Source organism: Vigna angularis, chromosome 8 (genome assembly GCF_016808095.1).
Source record: "Vigna angularis cultivar LongXiaoDou No.4 chromosome 8, ASM1680809v1, whole genome shotgun sequence".
NCBI lineage: Eukaryota > Viridiplantae > Streptophyta > Magnoliopsida > Fabales > Fabaceae > Vigna > Vigna angularis.
The window spans coordinates 25,928,352-25,950,632 of NC_068977.1; the positions used below are offsets into that span (position 1 = coordinate 25,928,352).

The window sequence follows — 22,281 nt, forward strand, 5'->3', positions numbered from 1 at the left end:
TTGGTGTCACAAGTGCAAAACAAGCTTGGAACATAATACAGGAGGAGTTTCAAGGAAGTGACAAGGTACGCAATGTTAAACTTCATTCTCTAAGACGAGAGTTTGAATTAATAAGAATGAAATAATTTGAGACCAATAAAGACTACTATTATATAATAAAAGAAATAGTTAGTTAGATGAGAAACTATGGAGAAAATATTCTTGACAAAAAATCATTGACAAAATTTTAATTTTTATTTCCCAAAAATATGATGCAATCGCAACTACGATTGAACAAACAAAAAATTTGGCTACATTCTTAGTAACACAACTAATGAGCTCTCTTGAAGCTTATGAACACGAATGAAAAGACATGAAGAAGACTTGATCAAAAATGTCTTTCAATCAAAATTAAAATTACAGTCTTAAAATAAAGAATATGAAGGAAATAAAAATAGAGGAAAAATTTCTAGAAATAAAGAAAATTCTAGAAGCTTCTCCATGACTCGTCAAGGAAAATATCCTCAATGTGGCATATGTAAAAAGACAAGTCACTTGAAAAAAGATTGTTATGATCATGAAAAACCTCAATGTCAATACTGCAAGAAACTTGGTCACGTAGAGAAGTATTGTCGTAATAAAAATAAGCATCAAACAAACTTTGCGGAAGAACATAATTAGGATAAACTTTTATTCTACGCCAATCAAGAATCTCCTAGTGAAGAAGGAAGTTGATACTTGGATAATGGATGCACCAATCACATAGCGAAAGATCAAAGCATCTTCAAAGACATTGACAAATATGTCAATGTCAAAGTTAGATTAGGAAAGGGCACCATAATGGAGTCTCGAGGCAAACAAACTCTCATGGTAGAGATAAAGAAAGGTACAAAATTAATTAAAGACGTTTTACTAATTCTAAATCTTTTAAGTATTGGTCAAATGATGGAGAATGAATATTCCCTTCATTTTGAGAAAGATACATGCAAAAATTTGATAGTAAAATGATAGAAATATGCCAAGTAAAAATGGAAAAGAGAAATATAAACTTTCTTATAAGCTTCAAACCTGAAACTAAGGTAGAAGTTGATGATTATGTATTAATAAACTTTCCTATAAGCTTCACTTTTTTTTTTGTTTTAATTCTTTGATTATGTATTAAGAGTTTCATAAAGATTTCACATATATTATAAATAGAGACAAAATACAATATAAAAGTATGTGTAAATTTTACTTTATTAAACCTATTTTTTAAAAGTTAAATTATATTTAAATATAACTATCTTAATATGATATTAAAATGATCAAGAGTTGTTGATTTTCATACTCAATATTCTGGACATAAATGTAATATTTTCTTGACTTAGAAAGATATATTTAAAATCTTAGATAAGTAATTTACTAATTTTATCAACTTAAATTAGACTTAATATCACTAACTAAATATTACTTAGGTAATTTAGTTATAGCTGTAGTTACACAAAAAAGTGTAGTAAAATTTCTAGCATATGAAGAGAGTGGGTATTTCTTTGGTTGTTATGACCTTGGATACATTAAAGACCGGGATTGCGACACCGTCCTACACCTATCGGACCCCACAATGTCCACACCGTTGGATAAATTTGACTTTTGCTTCAACTTTATAAAGCTTTAAATGTTTTATAGTTGGTGCTAGACAGAAACATGCACTCCTTTACTAAGAAAAAGACCTATGTCTTACGACTGTTCTGTAAGATAAAAATTGTGATTATATGGGTGTGTGATTCCCATGTCTATCAGTGGTCATTGTCATTATCTCCCTTCATATTTCACACATATCAAAAGGTTGGAATGAGGTACAAGGTATACGAGTTATTCTGGTATCACATAACATAAAAAATTATTTGTTTAAGAGATGAAAATTTCTATAAATTTTAAATTATTTACTATAGAAGTTAATAAACCTATCCTATAATTTTAATTAATATTTTAATATATAATAATAACACCCTAAAATGTATATTACTTGGTTACGTGTTAATTATTAACAATCTTTTTGGTGTTTATTTTTCTGATTTTCGACGCCGTGAACTTTTTTTTAAAATGGTAGCTAATTAATATAGTAAAATATTCTAAGAAAATAATTATTAATCTTTGGACGAGTTTTTTAATAAAATAATGAATTAAATTATAAAAAAAACTAATTTGTTAAAGTTATTTTGTATAATATTTTTTACTTTTGAATTTAAATATAAATATGAATTAATTTTAATTTGTGTAAAATTATGTTTTTATGATTTTAAAGTTTTTATATAAAAGTTGGGTGATGACATAAGTGGAGTTTACTATTTTTCTCTTGTCATGTGGTTCTGGTTCTCACGAGTGTTTAAGTTATAATTTGAGTTATGTATAGGATGACAACGGGGCGGGTCGAGCATGGATAGAGTGATATTCGAACCCAACTCGCATATAAAACTTGTATCTGTTACTTGTCCTGTTATTTGTCGGATACCCGCATAAAAAAAATTCGCAGAATTTTTACTACCTGTGGATATTCGTTGGATACCCGTTTTTAATAGTTTGTGCATTATTATCCAAGCTAAGGTGCAGGAAGCAAAAATAGGAAACAATAAAAATAATAAGCAGATAAAAACATATGAAAAAAAATTGATGGGCTGACCCATTTACTCTCTTTTAGATCAGAAACCACTAGGGTTTCTTCTTCTCAAACAAAAGGAAGCAGCCTAATGGCCACCACCACCTCCTCCGACAACCCCTGCACTCTCTATGACCTACCACCACCACTCGGTTTGTTCGCCACTATCTCATATTTCCCACCACCACCACCACCTTCTTCATCCTCTTCGTGCTTTCCGGCCACACGATCAGCGGCGCCACCGTGCTTTCCACTTCACCGCCGTCGTCACGCCCTCTACCTTGCTCTTCTTCTTGTATAGCGCGTCCAACTGGTTGTTGCTTTCCTTCACTTTCTTGAAGTACTTGTTGATGTTCTCCCACTTCTCTTTGCACCTTTTTGCGTTTCGGTTGTACCGAGCTTCCTCGTCGAGGATGAGATCTCCTCCCATAGAGGACCCTTTGGTCCGTTCTCCTGATACTCTGCATCCAAGTTCGTTCGAAGCGGCAGAAACCCTAAGAAGTGATCCTTATTCTGATTTGAAAAAAAAAACCCTAAAAGGGATTTGGGCTAGGCCCAACAGATTGAATATTAATTGAAAAGTTAGAAAAACAAAATTAAAGGATAAAATTATAATTTCATTTTTTTAACGAGTAATGGATATAGATAGTTTATATATGAACTTGATCCATTAACAAGCAAGTATGAAAATACTCGTTATTCATTGTCTGCAAGTACTCCTACTTGCGGATACTAAATACCCGTAAGAGGCAGATACTCGCGACTACATTTTTTTTTTCATCCCTGGTTGTGTACATGGAGTCAAAATCTATTGCTGAGCATATTCATGAAACTATGAAGTCCTCGTAGGTCATGATGATTCATGAGAAAGTCTTTTTTTTTTCATTTTTTGTTATCTCTCGTGATTCAATGTAATTATTGGGAGGATTGACAGTGGAAAAAATGTTGGTGCCTCAATTATATTATGGCCGAAATTGGGGTTGAATATATTATTATGATGTATATTTGCTTTTATTAATATTATTATATAATTAGAAAATCAATTACATATAAGATTAATTAATCAAAAAGCATCGCATTACATAGTACTTTATTTTATTTTTCACCATATCACTAATTTAAAAACAAACTCAATGACGTGGTTAACTCTTGAAAGAAATATTTCGGAGGTAATTTCCCACATATTTTGTCGGTGATTTCCGACATATTCATTAGATATTACCAGTGTATATTTCCGCATTTCTGTTGGTGTTTACAAGAACATTGTTGCTGACTTTATCGACAGAAATATTTCTAAATAATTTACTTTTCTTAAATTCATGTACATTGGACTTACCTGTGCTTGTTATATTAATAAACTATAAAAACCACTTTCATCCATTTGAAAACCCACAAAATGCTCATATAATAAATTATGACAAACCATAATATATGATGGTATGTTTGAAGTCTTTAGATCATTATAAGCAATCATAATCGAACATACTAATTAAATATGAGGATAAAGGGAATAAATCAATTGTATCATAAATCTTAATATATGTTTATGAACCAAATATCATAAACATATAACGCATATCTTAGAAATCAAATATCTGGTTTAAAATAAAGCTAAAATATAACATACCAACCTAAAACTACAAAAACCTCAAATAATAAAATTCTAAATATTGTTTCTAATAATTTGAATAATGGTAGAAGGTTGTGATTGAGTAAATTTTCCTCTTGTTGATTATATTTGGATTGTTCAGTGTCTTCTTGTTAAAATTTCTCGATGTCTTCTGGTTGAAAAACTGCATATTGATTTTGCTAGTCCTGGCTGAATGGTACTAATTAAAAAGAGTCTGTATATGAAAAGTGAAGGATTGAAATTATTCAAACTAGCTAGTGAATCATTTATCTCTTTTACATGATAAAACTCGTAGCTTAATTGGTTATTGAACTTGTTTGTGCAACAACTCCAAGAAAGCAATGTATTTGTGATAAGATATTTCCTAGTCAAACCATCTTTGATTCCTCACACAATCATTTTGTGAAGCATTAAAAAAAATAGTAAAGACTTGATTCTTTAGGTAGCTAAGTAAAGATTATTTTTTATATTGTATTGTCTATCATGTAAAGTATTTTTTGACTCACTACCTAAGTTACTACAAGAAAAATTGGGAGTTACCTACGATATTTACATACGAATTTAAATTCGTATGTAAAGTATTTTTTGACTCACTACCTAAGTTACTACAAGAAAAATTGGGAGTTATCTACGATATTTACATACGAATTTAAATTCGTATGAAATATAGATATTTTGTATGTAATATAGATATTACATATACGGATCCTACATACGGATTCAGAAAAATAAATTACATATAGATTTTACATACAGATTTTTACCTACCGATAATAGGTTGTAATATTCGTATATAAAGAAGATGCATTATGGCGAGAATGATTCATAAAGACTAAATGTAACACCCCAAAATATAAAACATCTCACACCCAAATTTATTTCATTAATAAAGAAAACATCGTACAATATTACAATCCTCCATTTAGGAGTAACATAGTTCACACTAGAAATACATTATATTTTCACACATAAATAAAACACTCTTAATTTTTTTTTCTTCTTAAAATATTCTTCATTTTTCTGCTGCTTCCTCCTTCACTTGAATTGGTTCAGACGTCGTTCCCTCATCTGCTCCCGTATAACAAAAACATTATACGATCATCGCAAAAATAAGATTTTTCCGGCACAAACAAACAACTAAGGGTGAGCTACCATGCAAAGTTCAAAGAAAAGCATGACACTATTATTATACGTAATACATTCACCATAAATTCTAGTAAGATGCAATTATCATACTAGACTCTATTATCCGGATATAATGTTGATGGAAGTCTCGGGTGGTCATGCACTTGTGGTGATTTCAACAACAAAATTTTTGGCCAAATATAATATATCATATCACCCATAAGGTTAATCCATTAATGTCTATAAACATAGACTAGGACCTCCTACTACTCTCACCACATAACACATCCTTCTCTAATTGATACTGGAAGATTATTAGAGTTTTAGGATCACCACCAACAACAGGACCCTCAACATCAACATATACACTAATACCATGCCATTATAGAGTCTCTCCCCGAGACTCATACTATATTTCAAATGCATAATTTCATATCAAACATCACAATAAACATTCATAATAGAATTCATACAAGATAATTATAAACAATTAACAATAATAAAATATTACTATAAATGGTCATAGAAGAATACAATATTTGACAATCATAAAAATAATCTTAATATAAAAATTCATGGGGAAACAAGAAGTTGAATCTGGCAGAGCCGGTTAGACAACTTCTAATCCATCCAAAAATACAATATAATTAAATAACAAGAACAATACATGTCTGGAGAAATAAGAAGTTGAATCTGGTAGAGCCGGTTAGACAACTTATAATCCTTCCAAAAATGCAATAAAATAAATAAGTAAAGCAATAAATAGTTTGGGGAAACAAGAAGTTGAATCTAGCAGAGCCGGTTAGACAACTTCTAATCCTTCCAAAGATGTAATAAAAATAAGTAAGGAAAGAAATAAAAAGTTTAGGGAAACAAGAAATTGAATCTGGCAGAGCCGGTTAGACAATTTCTAATCCTTCCAAAATACAATAAATATAAATAAGGAAAACAATAAAATGTTTGGGGAAACAAGAAATTGAATCTGGCAGAGCCGATTAGACAATTTCTAATCCTTCCAAAATACAAAAATAAACAACTAATAACATACAAATGACATAACATAATCAACATCACATTTTACAACTATCACACTTGGATATCAACACAAAAGCATACTCTCATTTAAATTCAAGATCATACAGAAACAAAACACTCCATATTCAAGATTTAAGATCAGACAAAAGCAAAATATAGCATATTCAAGACTCAAGATAATACAAAAGGAAATACTCAAAGTTAGCTCCCCTTACCTCTATTCCAGACTTAGTTTCCTCTTCTCAAACCGTTCTCCAGAAACTTCCAGAATTTCCCTTCTTCAACTAGAATTTCCTCCAACTCTCTTCTCTCACAATTTCTCTAGAATTTTGGTGCAAATCTTCAGCCTCCCCCCCTTGGCTATTTATAGCCAAAAAAATTTACTATTCATTTTTAGTATTCATTTTTACTATTCACTTTTACTATTCATTTTTACTATTCAAAAATTATTTTTTATTCACCATTCTTATCTCTGAATCATTAATTCTACGTGGAGTGTTTTCTTCCACAATTTATTTTAATATTTTTTTTAACTATTCACTATTCACTATTTACTATTTACTATTCATTTTTTTTAACTTTTAAAATAAATTCTCAAATTTTTAAACTCCTTCCTTTGAAATTATTATTATTGTTACCTATCATAAATTTTAATTTTTTTTTCTTACCATACTTTTATTAACTTTATAAAAATAAAAAAAAAAGACAACTATTTATTAAATTTAAATATTTTTCATGGGTCTTACACTAAATAAGTATGTAATGGGTTCCAATTTGTATGTAACTGAAAGTGAATCTTTCATACAGAAGTTACATACGGATCTGAAAAAGATTTTATTAAAAAAAATAAGTTACATTGAGGTCTTACGAAACCCTCATCCCCTATTCTACTAACTTCGTCTTCTTCTTCTCTTAACTAAGAACCTTCTACTCTTTCGGCCTCTCATCATTTGTTGACGAAGCATTAGTGTTTGTTGATGAAGTGTTTGTGTTCGGCCTTCTCTTTCTACCTTCTTGTTGGTGTGGATAGTATCATACTCTATATGAGTAAGATATTAGTTGAGTTTGGATAGTATGTATCACCTCCAAAGTCTCCTTCAATATAGTAATATTTTTCGTCACCTCTCGTGTTGTCGTCGTTGCCTCTCGCGCTGTCGTTGTTGTTACTGTCGTCGTTGCCTCTCGCGTTGATGCTATCGCTATCGTATCTCGCATTGCCGCCTCTCGCGACCGCATTCAGTGGCGTCCTCCTCACTCTTCCCGTCCCTAATTTCAAGCACAAGTTTCTGGTAGTGATTTTTAAGGTTAAGAATTTTTAGAGTTTTTGGGTTTCTTATGAGTGATTATTAATGCTCCAATTTCTCTTCCCTTGTTTTTTATTTGTATTATGTTGTGTAAAGAATGTGATTGAATTTATGGGTTTTTTTTTTGCTTTTCTTTGGTTGTGAAGATGAATTGAATTTGAAGAATAATTCGTTATGAAGATGTATTTATGTTGTATTATATTTCAATTTCATCTTTTTTGTGGTGGTTGATTGTGGTAACTAATTAATTTTTTTTGGAGAGGTGTCAATGAAATATATGGTTGGATTTTACGTTTTGGCTAGAAAATTGAAGTCTATTGATTCACAATAGAGTTAAAATTTAAATCTATTGCTTAATAACAGATTTAAAATTTAAGTCTGTCGAATCTAATTTTGTTCTAAAACATACTTAAAAACCCTATTTTTTACTAGTGTATATATAGAGATACCAAAAATTAATATAGGAATTTTTTAATCATAATATATACAATTGCATTTTTTAGAGAGGATTATCTTTGTTCTTAGATTAGAACTCTTATTCTTATCAAAGATTAACATCTTTGTGGCGAATTTTCACTTAACTTATCAATATGCTACCATCCTCATATCAGTCTTATTTCACATTCTTATTTGATTTATTTTTGTTATGCATCTTGAAGATTCAAATTCAGAAAAAATCATAATCTTCTCTAAACAAGATCGCATTAACACTATTTTAAAATAAATTCAACATTTCAAGAAAATTAACAATTCATTTAAATCAATTTGAAGAAATTTTTTTAAATAATTAACTCTCTTTACCTTAAAAAGGAGTCTACAATGTTCTCCTTGGACACTACCTTCTGCATAAGCTTTTCCTGTGTACACAACAAAATCCGATTATTAGATTGCAATTCTATGACCCTCCCACGTGATGAAGGTTCATTTAGAACACAAAAACATCACATACAAACCCAAAAATTTGATCTGTCTCAAATATTAGAGTAATTTCTAAGAAAGGAAAGATTCAACTCACATGTAAATAGAGTGATAGGAGCAAAAATCTCGAACTAGTTGTAGAAATTGTTTCTATTGCTTCAATCTTCAAAAAATAATGAATGCTGTTAGATTCCAAAACAAGTACAGAAGAAAAAGGGAAGAACTCTCGGAGAAGCAGGTAGCAATATTTTTTCAACACTTTTTATTTTGAAGAGGCCTATTTCAATAGTTTTTAAATTTTTAATACCTAAATTTAATCATTTAATAATCTTATATATATATATATATATTGGATTCTCACATACATATATTAATCTTGTATTTGTTTAACTTATTTCAATTTTATTATTAAAAGCTCATAAAATACTTTTAAAAAGTTAAATATTAGAATGAGAGTATTATTTATAATATTTATATTATTTTTTAAAAATTCTATTTATACATACTAATTGGCTTACAACTGCATCATTGCAACCTCTATTTCACCTGTCAAATCATTATGTCATATTAGAAGCATGGTTTCAAAATCTTTTGAATATTTTCAATTTCCCATGTTTTATACTGGTAGTCTAGTCAGGGTTAGGTTCACTTGAAATGATTTGGGAAGAGTGATACAATAGATTTGAGGGTAAGTTTTTTGTTATTTATTTGAGTGGATTTGAAAGTAATTAAGAGTGAATTTAGAAGTAAAGTTTATGACAATTAGTGTAGGATTTGATTGATATGACAGATTTAAAAAATTTGTTTGATTGGTAGAAATCAAAAATTACCAAAATGTCCCTAGGTATTAATATAATATAAAATTATATTTGTTAATGTTATATTTAATTATAAAAAAGTTTATAGAGTAAAATATTAACATTAATTATTAAAATTAATTTTAATATTGTACAAAAAATTTATTTTAGTAAAAAGAATTTATTTATCCACTAAACAAGTTACTACCTATTTAATTAAAAGAATCATAAAAAAAATTAGAAGATTACAATACATAATCTGATAACATGAACAAAATGGTATTAAATGTAAGATCCTTGAAAATATTTGTAAGTCAAATGCTAAAAAAAAATGATGAATAGTAAATTGTGAATAGTAAATTGTGAATAGTAAATTGTGAATAGTAAATTGTGAATAGTAAAACGTGAATAGTAAAAAAAAATAAAAATAAATAATATTTGGAAAGGATAAGTGTTCCACGTAGCTTTGAGATCAGAATTCATCAAATTGCAAATAAAAAAATTATTTTTGTAATAGTAAAATGAATAAAAAAAATGAATAGTTAAAATGAATAGTAAAAAATGAATAGTAATTTTTTTGCTATAAATAGCCAAGAGGGGACGGTTGAAAATTTACACCAAAGAACTTAGAAAATTTTTGAGAGAAGAGAGTTGGAAGAATTTCTAATTTCAAAGGGGATATTCTTGAAGTTTTCAGAGAGCGAGGAGATTAAGTCTGTAGTAGAGGTAAGGGAAGCTAACTTTGAGTATTTCTTTTTGTATTATCTTGAGTCTTGAATATGCTATATTTTTCTTTTGTCTGATCTTAAATCTTGAATATGGAGTATTTTGTTTCTGTATGATTTTGAATTTTAAATGAGAGTATGCTTTTGTGTTAATATCCAAGTGTGATAGTTGTAAAATGTGATGTTGATTATGTTATGCCAATTGTATGTTATTAGTGGTTTATTTTTGTATTTTGGAAGGATTAGAAATTGTCTAACCGGCTCTGCCAGATTCAATTTCTTGTTTCCCAAACATTTTATTGTTTTCCTTATTTATTTTTATTGTATTTTAGAAGGATTAGAAATTGTCTAACCGGCTCTGCCAGATTCAATTTCTTGATTCCCCAAACTTTTTATTTCCTTCCTTATTTATTTTTATTACATTTTTGGAAGGATTAGAAGTTGTCTAACCGGCTCTGCTAGATTCAACTTCTTGTTTCCCCAAACCATTTATTTCTTTACTTATTTATTTTATTGCATTTTTGGAAGGATTAGAAGTTGTCTAACCGGCTCTGCCAGATTCAACTTCTTATTTCCCCAGACATGTATTGTTCTTGTTATTTAATTATATTGTATTGTTGGATGGATTAGAAGTTGTCTAACCGGCTCTGCCAGATTCAACTTCTTTTTTCCCCATGAATTTTTATATTAAGATTATTTTTATGATTGTCAAATATTGTATTCTTCTATGACCATTTATAGTAATGTTTTATTATTGTTAATTGTTTATAATTATCTTGTATGAATTCTATTATGGATGTTTATTGTGATGAATTTATTGAATGAGTTTGTTGGCTGAAATTGATCTTGTTGGAAGGTTTGGAATAAGGGTTTTGTAATAGCTTGTATATGGGTATTAAATATATATACAGTGTTTGAGGTTGTTGTAAGAGGAAGTAAAATTAGGCATTTTAAGATTTAGATCATAAGAAAACAAGGTAGATAAATTAAATAAATAAATTGTTAATTATTGAAGGCCTCCCTTTGTTGGTAGGATAGAGGAACCTTAAAAACCTGAGTTGGCACATCCCTGATCATAGAGCAGCTCTGGCCTGGTCCAGTCAGTTGTGACTAGTCATATGTGCTGGCGTCGAAGGTGAGTTTGATGCGTTCAGACATCTGGGTCCTCTCCGGTGACCAATTGGGGTAAAGAAAGATCTTTAATAGGATGAAATTAAAATAAAATAAGTCAACTGTAGATGCATAAAGTTATCATGGTAAAAACTTCACATATATTTTATTTATCGTTATATTGAGCTCAGACTATATTATGTAGTTGCTAAGATATTTTGAAATGTTTTGGATGATCTATGAATCTTTGATTGGCGAAAATATGTTGAGTTATACTCGTTATGGTCAAAATGAGTTTATAATATGAAGTATGATATCTGGCAATATGTTTAATTTATTGACACCAAAATAGGTTATTGTCAAATTATGATTAGAGAATGAACATGATTGAGTTATGCGGAGAAGAGGTTATGAATTGTTGATTTGATGAAATGTTGGAGTGGATAAGAGGGTATGAAATGTTGATTTGATGAAATGTTGGAGTGGATATAAGAAATCATTGCTTATGAAATGATGTTTCCTACGGGAAGTAGTATGTTCGGTTTATACCATGAGAGCTTGATATGAGCAAAGTAACACCTGAGGTTTATGAAAGCAGGCAGCAAGTGGTCTGACCATAAGGCTTTGACATAAACATATGATTAGTAAATTTTATAGAAGCAGGCAGAGAGAGGTCTGACCATAAGGCTTCAGAGAGTAAGACATAGTATACAGGTGAGGCTTAAGGAAGCAGGCAGAGAGCGGTCTGACCATAAGGCTTTGTGAGTAAGCATGGTAAAATTGTAAGGTTTATGAAATTGAGGAAGATGATTTTGATAATGATGAATTAATGACATCGGGGTAATGATATTTTAGTAATTGTAGAAATACATGATTGAACTATTTTTATTACAAGTTTAATGATTGATATGATATGGTTGGCTTACCCTTATTTGTTTGTGCTATGATCATATAACTCATGTTATATGTGAATAGATAATGTTGCAGATGCGGTTGAAAAAGCTTAGAGATGAGAGAGATGCGGGGAAAAACTTTCAGGGATATTTTGTAAAAAGAATAAATTTGTATTGGAAAAATTATGTTGTGTAAAACTTATAAGTTGAAATTCGAATTTATGTTAAGTGGTGAAGACTATATTGTTTGAAGTTTGTAAGTTTTGTATTGTACTTTGGGAGAATTGAAATTAAGTTGGATTGTTTATAGAAGATAAGTTAATTTAGTCTCTACTAAAAGTAATACTCTTTAAAATATTAGGGTATTACATTAAACGGTTTAAATAATATTTTTAATCAAATTCAACCCAAAATACAACAGAGAAAAATTGCAAATGTGAATAGATTAATGGCAACGAAAACAAAAAAAACTAGAAATGAAAACGACGTTGTGCGTTACCAAGAGGTTATTCACTAACTTACTCGTATTGAGCGTGAAACTCGAATGTGGGGGCTTCTTCGAACTAGAACGTGTTTGCGATATTCAGAGGCCCTTCATCTTCATCAACCATGGAAGAAGGTTGGGTTCTGTTTTTTGTCCGCCGTTGACGACCATAATTGCCCTCTGGATTTGCCAATGGATGTCAAAGCTTGCCTCCACCTTCCTCCACCTCCTTCAATCCCATCCTCCTCCGAAACTCAAACTCCACTTAACCTTGCCTGTGAACTCCATCGCGACGGGACGACGATCCGAAAATAAAACGCTGGTTTAAAGTTTTGAAAAAAGAGATTTGGAGTCGCCACCATAGTTTATTCTGGAAAACTACGGAAAAACCATAAAATGATAAGACATGGTCTGCGAAAATGAGATTCTAAGTTCGGGAGTCAGTTACGTGTAGGGAAGGTATTAGCACCCTACAACGCCTGCCCTAAGGCAGTACCTTTAACTAAATATGCGAATATGATGTGGTTTTCAAAATGTTTAACTATCCCCTAAAATAAGATTCTAAAGAAACAACATGTATTTTTTAATTTTTTGAGCCCGACAAGGATTGACCTTGCTCCTACGTATTCTCATTAAGAATGAGAAATCAGGGTTCCGTAGTTCTTTTGAAATTGTTTGAGAAATTTGCTTGAAGAAATTGATTTTGGATTTTTGGGGAAATGAACCTGACAAGGACTGGCCTTGCTCCTACGTATCTCCACTTTTGATGGATAATCAAGGATCACGTAGTTCTGGCAGAAACATTGTTTGTTGTTTGAAAATGTTGATGTTTTTAGTTTTTTTTTTTTTGAAGATTTTTATATTTTTGGTCATTTTTGATGTAATATTTAGGTTTTTTTTGCGTAATGAGCACTAGGCTGATGCGTACGATCGCACGAGCACTCACACGGCTTTTTCCTTATTTTTTATTGTTTTGCGTAATGAGTACTAGGCTGATGCGTACGATCGCACGAGCACTCACACGGCTTTTTTTTGTTTATTTTAGATTTTGGGTAATGAGTACTAGGCTGATGCGTAAGATCGCACGAGTACTCATACCGATATTTATATTATTACATGTTTTTAAAGTTTTATATTTGTTATTAAGAAGGATAGATGAGTTGAAATATGAAAAGCATAAAGAAAAATTGTGATAGAAAACAAGATGAATTTATAAACTAAAAAAATGATCAAAATGCATATATAAATAGAATGAAGAGAAAATGTGTACCTTGTTGAAGATTTGTGTGATGAAATAAAACCTTACTTGTAATAAGTTGTGAGAAAGATAGATGGAAGATGAAGAAGATAACTTTATGGTAGAAATGTGGTATGGGATTTATTATGTATAGAGAGATTAAGAAATAGTAAAATGTGAGAGAAAAATGAAGTAGAGTTTTGGGATGGAATGAAGAGATTTTGAGAGAGAAGAGATGGATATTATGTAAATTGTGTGTGTGAAGTGAAGAGAATGTAGGTATTTATAGAGTTAAGGATGAAGAAAGTTGATAAATAAAAATAATATAATAAGTTGGTGGAAAATTTAGATGAAATAAAATATAATTAAAAAAATGAATAGAAAAAGTTAATGTGGAAAATAAAGGAAAGAAATAATATAAAAAGTGGGTGGAAAAATAAGGCGAAAAAAATGGATAATAAAAAATGTTGATGGAGAGGATATAATAAAAAAATGTAGTGGAATAATTAGAAAAGTTGATATATAAAATTAATATGAAAATGATGTGGAAAAAATAAAAGAAAAAGATAGATGATGTGGAGAGCGATGTGGATGGTGATGTGGAGAATGGGGTGTGATAAGAAAAGATGGGTGGTGAGGAAGTAAAAAAAAGAGATTATTTTGGACCATTGGATTAAGTGTTTAATAGAAAATTTAAGGGTGCAAAAAGTAAAATAAATAGTGTTTTTCATTTTGGTGTTTTTGTGTTGTGTTTTTTTTTAATTTTATTTACCCGGACGAAATTTGGTATTGACAATCACAATAAACATCCATAATAGAATTCATACAAGATAATTATAAACAATTAACAATAATAAAACATTACAATAAATGGTCATAGAAGAATACAATATCTGACAATCATAAAAATAATCTTAATATAAAAATTCATGGGGAAACAAGAAGTTGAATCTGGCAGAGCCGGTTAGACAACTTCTAATCCTTCCAAAATGCAATAAAATAAATAAGTAAAGAAATAAAACGTTTGGGGAAACAAGAAGTTGAATCTGGCAGAGCCGGTTAGACAACTTCTAATCCTTCCAAAATGCAATAAAATAAATAAGTAAAGAAATAAAACGTTTGGGGAAACAAGAAGTTGAATCTGGCAGAGCCGGTTAGACAACTTCTAATCCTTCCAAAATACAAAAATAAACAACTAATAACATACAAATGGCATAACATAATCAATATCACGTTTTACAACTATCACACTTGGATATCAACACAAAAGCATACTCTCATTTAAATTCAAAATCATACAGAAACAAAATACTCCATAATCAAGATTTAAGATCAGACAAAAGCAAAATATAGCATATTCAAGGCTCAAGATAATACAAAAGGAGATACTCAAGGTTAGCTTCCCTTACCTCTATTACAGACTTAATCTCCTCGCTCTCTGAAAACTTCCAGAATATCCCCTTTGAAATTAGAAATTCTTCCAACTCTCTTCTCTCAAAAATTTTCTAAATTCTTTTGTGTAAATTTTCAGCCTCCCCCCTTGGCTATTTATAGTAAAAAAAATTTACTATTCATTTGTACTATTCATTTTTACTATTCATTTTTTTATTCATTTTACTATTACAAAAATAATTTTTTATTTGCAAATTGGTGAATTCTGATCTCAAAGCTACGTGGAACACTTATCCTTTCCAAAAATAATTTTTTTTTACTATTCACTTTTTACTATTCACAATTTACTATTCACTATTTACTTTTTTTTTTTTTTTTTGTGATTAATTTTATTTACCCGGACGAAATTTGGTATTGACAGCTGCCCCTCTTTACTTAGATTTTACTAGATAATATGACAAATAATGTTTTTATATTATCAGAGTAAAAGATAAGTGAAGATAGAAATACTAATTTCGTCCATATTTCAAAATGAACAAGGAACTTAAAAAAAAGAACAAGGCTGGGAGAATTGAGGTGTGTAGACATTGCGGAGGGTGTAACCACCCTATGGATGAAGTAAATGATTTGATTTTGATCATTGGGTCCGACCATTGTCTTACAGAGGGCCGATATACAATTAGCAGAAAGTAATATTGGGCTTGACCATTGTCTTACAGAGGGCCGAGATACCAATGACAGAAAGTAAAATTGGGCTCGACCATTGCCTTGCAGAGGGCCAAGATTGCAGAGGAAAACTTAAATTCGACCATTGCCATGCAGAGGGTCGTTTGACAATCTGGACTTGACCATTGCCTTGCAGAGGGCCAAGATCGCAGAGGAAAAATTAAATTTGACCATTGCCATGCAGAGGGTCATTTGACAATCTGGACTTGACCATTGCCTTGCAGAGGGCCAAGAATCTGGACTTGACCATTGCCTTGCAGAGGGCCAAGATCGCAGAGGGCCAAGATCGCAGAGGAAAACTTAAATTCGACCATTGCCCTGCAGAGGGTCGTTTGACAATCTGGACTTGACCATTGCCTTGCAGAGGGCCAAGATCGCAGAGGAAAAATTAAATTTGACCATTGCCATGCAGAGGGTCATTTGACAATCTGGACTTGACCATTGCCTTGCAAAGGGCCAAGATCGCAGGGGAAAAATTAAATTTGACCATTGCCATGCAGAGGGTCATTTGACAATCTGGACTTGACCATTGCCTTGCAGAGGGCCAAGATCGCAGAGGAAAAATTAAATTTGACCATTGCCATGCAGAGGGTCATTTGACAATCTGGACTTGACCATTGCCTTGCAGAGGGCCAAGAATCTGGACTTGACCATTGCCTTGCAGAGGGCCAAGATCGCAGAGGAAAACTTAAATTCGACCATTGCCCTGCAGAGGGTCGTTTGACAATCTGGACTTGACCATTGCCTTGCAGAGGGCCGAGATACTAATGACAGAAAGTAAAATTTTGTGGTTGTTTTGAATTGGAAACTTTTGCATTTGTTTTTTTTCCGATTTTTTTAGACAACAATAAGTGTCCATGTTTATGAAATGAGCAAACAAGGCTTTAAAAATTTTGCATAATGTTGAAATCAATGAATCAGGAGTTGTATTATGTAAATTTTGAAATTTGGAGAAGCAAACTTTGATGTATGTTGATTTTTTTTGTCTTTTTGAAGAAAGAAGATTTGATGTAATTTTGTAATTGGAAGAGAAAACTTTGATGCATGTTGATTTTTTTGTCTTTTTGCAAGGAAGAAGATTTGGTAAACATTCATTTAAATTCAAAGTTCATGAAAATATGTACATGATGTGATTTGTTTTTGTAATGGAAAACTATGACATATTTTTTTTTGAGTCAATTTGTTTTCTTTGAAATCATCAAAATTATGAAAATTTAAACCTTCATTTTCCTTTTTTACCATGAATGTCGAATTATAAAGTCAAATGTTCAAAATGAAACTTATGTGTTGGATATTTCTTGATGAAATACTAGTGTGTACATGCTTGATATGAGAGGATGGTTAAAATGGTAAGAGATATTTGGAGGGGTTTAGAGGAGACTGAAATGGCTTTTTGGGTACATCATTCCTTATACAATCATCAATGAAGATGCAATATATGAATGTCAATGTGAAATAGGATATACCCAAAGGTTACTTTGGTTTGGTGTCTGGGAAAAGGAATGTGAGGGGATACGTTATGAATCAGGGACTGAGAATATCATGTGAGATTTATAAAATAAACCCAATTTTGGTGGTGGTAGATTTTTTTTTTGAAATTTAGGGCGAACCAAGATCATGCGAGGCCTAACAAGGGATGCCCCAGTCTTGGTATGAGCTTTGTGAGATTAATAAACTTTGCTCAATATCTTGAAGGGGCCAAAACATATGAAACTTACAAAGTTGCCTTAGTTTTGGAGAACGAGTGAAAAAAGTTATGCAAAACCTACAAAGTTGCCCCTCTTTGGGAATTGGGGGAAGAGTTTGAATGTGATATGAATTTGTTCAAAAATTTGTGATGGATATGGAAATGATTGGCTTGAAAAGATTGCCTCAATATGCTTGATTTTCCTTCCTATAATTCTGATCAATAGGGAGTTTCCTTTCTTCCGAGGACATTTTTTTTCATCATTTTTTTTACAACTGTATTGTTAGTCATTTTGTCTTGTCTCAAAATTTAGCTTTATGAAAATTTAAGCAACCATCATTCAATCTGTGTGGACTTTTATTGAGCTTGTAATGTGGCTTGGGCTGAAGGGTATTGAAAGAAAAGATATGAAGGCCCAAATAAATGTTTGTGGGTTATTTATTTTTTTTTTGTTTTTGAAACAAGAGTTACCATCTACACCTTGCATCGGTTATTCGTCAAATCTGTTTTGACTATTTTTCATTCTTCAAATTTCATTCTTTGTTTGTCATCACTTTGTGATTCTTTCTATTTTTTTTCTTTGCTTTCGATTAATTCTATTCATTTGATCACTAAGTGTGTTTTTTATTTGTTTGCAATTTGAGTTGACTTCTACTGTGCTGGTAACCCTTGCTTAGGTAAATTTTGAAAAGAAGTTTCTTATTGGCTCAAATTTGGTATCAATGGATATATTTTTGGATGAAGAAATATGGCCACACATCATTTCAAATTTTGGTTGTTTTATTTTCACAAGATTAATTAGAAGACAATCAACAAGAGTCATTCATTTTTTTGTTTTTGTTTTGTCCTAACGGATTCAAGGATCTCCCAAATTAAAGCTAATGAAGGTAATCTTAACATGGAAAATCTGCCCCAATGTAAAAGTTTGCGTTTATTTGGACTCAAGAACATGATTTGGGTCAATATTTGGTTTAGTGAAGGTTGAAGGATGATGTTTCCAAGCAATGCACACACAAATACTTCTTAAGAATACGTGATTTAATCATTTGACTATAGGAGATTATGACATCCATCACATTTTTATGAAATGTCATAAAATTGATTATTTGCATCGAAAATAATTGACTCAACATTTAATATGATATGCTTATTTTTGGTTGTAATATGAAGTAAAATGATGATGCTAGTTGAAAAAAAGATTTTTTTTTTATTATTGTTTGTTTTTCTTCACGACATCCTTCAGGAACGAGTTTGTGCTCATTGGATATACCCGTGATGCTTAAATTATTATTACCTTCCCTTTTACTTTAAAAGTCAATGCGATATGAATCGTGTTGAAAGGCAAAAGCGTAAAAGTTGAATAAAACCGTATGGTATTTATTGAATTAACACAAAATACAACAGAATTCAAAAACAGTGTTAATATCCCTTAGTAGCATCCCTTATCGCGAAATCATCATGCGTAAAACTTTTTTACCGCATCAGAATTAACCGGTAAAGGTAACTCTTCTCCGTCCATCCTTGTGAGGATTAACGCCCCTCCAGAGAATGCCTTCTTTACTACAAATGGCCCTTCATAATTTGGGGTCCATTTGCCCCTGTGATCCTTTTGTGTAGGTAAAATCTTTTTTAGCACCATTTCGCCTTCATGGAACTCCCTTGGGCGCACCCTTTTGTCGAAAGCCTTTTTCATCCTTCTTTGGTATAATTGTCCGTGGCATGCTGCTGTTAGTCTCTTTTCTTCGATGAGATTGAGCTGGTCAAACCGAGTTTGAACCCACTCAGCTTCCTCTAATTGTGTTTCCATTAAAACTCGTAAAGATGGGATTTCCACCTCAAATGGAAGTACTGCTTCCATCCCATACACAAGTGAGAAAGGTGTTGCCCCAGTTGATGTTCGTATTGATGTACGATATCCATGTAAAGCAAAAGGAAGCATTTCATGCCAATCTTTATAGGTGACCACCATCTTTTGTACAATCTTCTTGATATTCTTATTAGCAACCTCTACTGCCCCATTCATTTTTGGACGGTAAGGAGAAGAATTAAGATGATGAATTTTGAACTCCTCACATAACTCCGTCATCATCCGGTTGTTCAGGTTGGTGGCATTATCAGTGATAATCTTGTTAGGTAGCCCGTATCTACAGATCAACTCCCTTTTTATGAATTTGGTCACCACCTTTCTAGTCACATTGGCATAAGAAACGGCCTCGACCCACTTGGTGAAATAATCAATTGCGACTAGTATGAAGCGGTGTCCATTTGAAGCTTTTGGCTCTATAGCCCCAATAACATCTATCCCCCACATCGAAAATGGCCATGGTGCAGATAATACGTTCAAGGTCGTGGGCGGTACATTCATATTGTCTTCAAACATCTGACATTTCTCGCACTTTCTCACGTGTGTACAACAATCATTTTCCATGGTCAACCAGAAGTAACCAGCTCTCAAGATCTTCCTGGCCATTGAGTGCCCATTCATGTGGGTGCCAAATGTACCTTCGTGCACTTCTTTCAATATCAGCTCGGCTTCCTTTGCATCCACACATCTGAGGAGAACCATGTCATGATTTCTCTTGTATAAAATATCCCCATTCAAGATAAAGCTGCCAGCCAACCTCCTTAACGACCTTTTATCATTTTCAGATGCCTTCTCGGGATATTTTCGGGTCTTGAGAAAGTGCTTGATATCAAAATACCAGGGTTTACCATCTACCTCTTCCTCGATGAGGTGACAATATGCTGGCTCCGCATGGCTGTTCATTTCAATCATTGGTAACTCTGCATCTTGGTCAACTTCAAACATGGATGACAAAGTAGCCAACGCGTCTGCTAATTGGTTATCTTCCCGCGGTAGGTGGTTAAATGTGATGACGTCAAAATACATCATTAATCCCTTGATGTATGCTTGGTAAGGGATTAATTTTGCATCCCTAGTTTCCCATTCTCCCTTTAATTGGTGGATGACTAAAGTTGAATCCCCATATACGTCCAGAATTTTCACTTTGGACTCTATTGCCGCTCGAATACCCATAGCGCAAGCCTCATATTCTGCAATGTTATTTGTGCAATTAAAACACAACGTCGCTGTCATTGGCGTGTACTGCCGCTCTGGAGAGATAAGAACTACCCCTATGCCATGCCCCATCACATTCGAGGCTCCGTCAAATAATAATATCCACGTTTCTTCGCCTCGAATTTTTCCGTTTTCTTCGAATAGAGCCATGATATCTTCATCGGGAAATTCGGGTTGCATTGGCTGATAATCACTGATGGGTTGATGAGCCAGGTATTCTGCTAACGCACTGCCCTTGACAGATTTTTGAGTGACGTATACGATGTCATATTCTGACAATAGCACCTGCCACCGAGCTATTCTTCCAGTAAGAGCGGGCTTTTCAAAAATATACTTGATGGGATCCATCTTAGATATCAACCAGGTAGAGTGACTTAACATATACTGCCTTAAACGATGAGCAGCCCATGCCAATGCGCAACAAGTTCGCTCTAACGACGAATATCGCTTTTCGCAGTCTGTGAACTTCTTGCTCAAATAATATATAGCATGCTCTATTTTCCCATCTTCTTCGTGCTGACCTAATACACAACCCATTGACTCATCCAACACAGTCAAATACAAAAGGAGCGGTCTTCCTGGCTCAGGTGGACGCAACACTGGAGGGTCCTGTAGATATTGTTTAATCTTTTCAAAAGCGGTCTGACAATCTTCATTCCAAACCAAAGCCTGATTCTTACGCAATAACTTGAATATCGGTTCACAGGTGGCGGTTAATTGCGAGATGAATCTAGCGATGTAGTTTAATCTACCTAGAAAGCCTCGAACCTCTTTTTCTGTCCTAGGGGCAGGCATCTCTACTATTGCTCGTACCTTGTCAGGATCCACTTCTATCCCCCTTTGGCTAACAATAAAACCTAGCAATTTTCCAGATTTTACTCCGAACGTGCATTTAGCGGGGTTTAACCTGAGTTTAAACTTTCTCAGTCTTTCAAATAATTTCCTTAAGTTGAGAATATGCTTTTCTTCTGATTCAGACTTAGCAATCATGTCATCCACATACACTTCGATCTCTTTGTGCATCATATCATGAAAAAGTGTCACCATCGCCCTTTGATATGTTGCCCCAGCATTCTTGAGCCCAAAAGACATCACCTTATAACAAAATGTTCCCCATAATGTGATAAAGGTAGTCTTTTCCATGTCTTCAGGTGCCATCTTGATCTGATTATATCCCGAGAAACCATCCATGAACGAAAATAGTGAAAACTTGGCTGTATTATCAACTAGAGTGTCGATGTGCGGTAGTGGGAAATTGTCTTTTGGACTTGCACGATTCAAATCACGGTAATCAACGCACATCCGAACTTTACCATCTTTCTTGGGTACTGGTACGACGTTCGCCACCCATTGCGGGTATTTTGCCACAGCCAAAAATCCTGCATCAAATTGTTTCTCTACTTCTTCCTTGATTTTCAAGGACATCTCCGGTTTCATTCTTCTTAGTTTCTGTTTGACCGGGAGGCATTCTGGTTTAAGAGGGAGTTTATGCTGCACAATATCGGTATCCAAACCGGGCATATCG

General features: G+C 32.4%; 1 protein-coding gene across 1 annotated transcript; it reads right to left on the reverse strand.

Annotated features, from left to right (window-relative positions):
• Positions 1 to 2,843: 2,843 nt before the first annotated feature.
• Positions 2,844 to 22,277, reverse strand: LOC128193781 (uncharacterized). The gene is made up of 5 exons (XM_052867884.1): positions 21,525 to 22,277; positions 20,380 to 21,272; positions 19,155 to 20,298; positions 8,510 to 8,565; positions 2,844 to 3,075 (listed from the first exon to the last, which is right to left on the reverse strand). Exons 1-5 carry the CDS (start codon positions 22,275 to 22,277, stop codon positions 2,844 to 2,846), a joined length of 3,078 nt encoding a protein of 1,025 aa, XP_052723844.1.
• Positions 22,278 to 22,281: the final 4 nt, after the last annotated feature.

What these genes read in the sequence shown, in the direction of transcription:
- LOC128193781 (XM_052867884.1), bottom strand. Translation starts at nt 22,277, where the DNA reads ATGCCCGGTTTGGATACCGATATTGTGCAGCATAAACTCCCTCTTAAA. An exon ending in CCCCTAGGACAGAAAAAGAG is followed by an intron (nt 21,273 to 21,524) that starts GTTCGAGGCTTT and finishes GTATTAGGTCAG; the next exon opens with CACGAAGAAGATGGGAAAAT. An exon ending in GAGGTAGATGGTAAACCCTG is followed by an intron (nt 20,299 to 20,379) that starts GTATTTTGATAT and finishes GTCGTTAAGGAG; the next exon opens with GTTGGCTGGCAGCTTTATCT.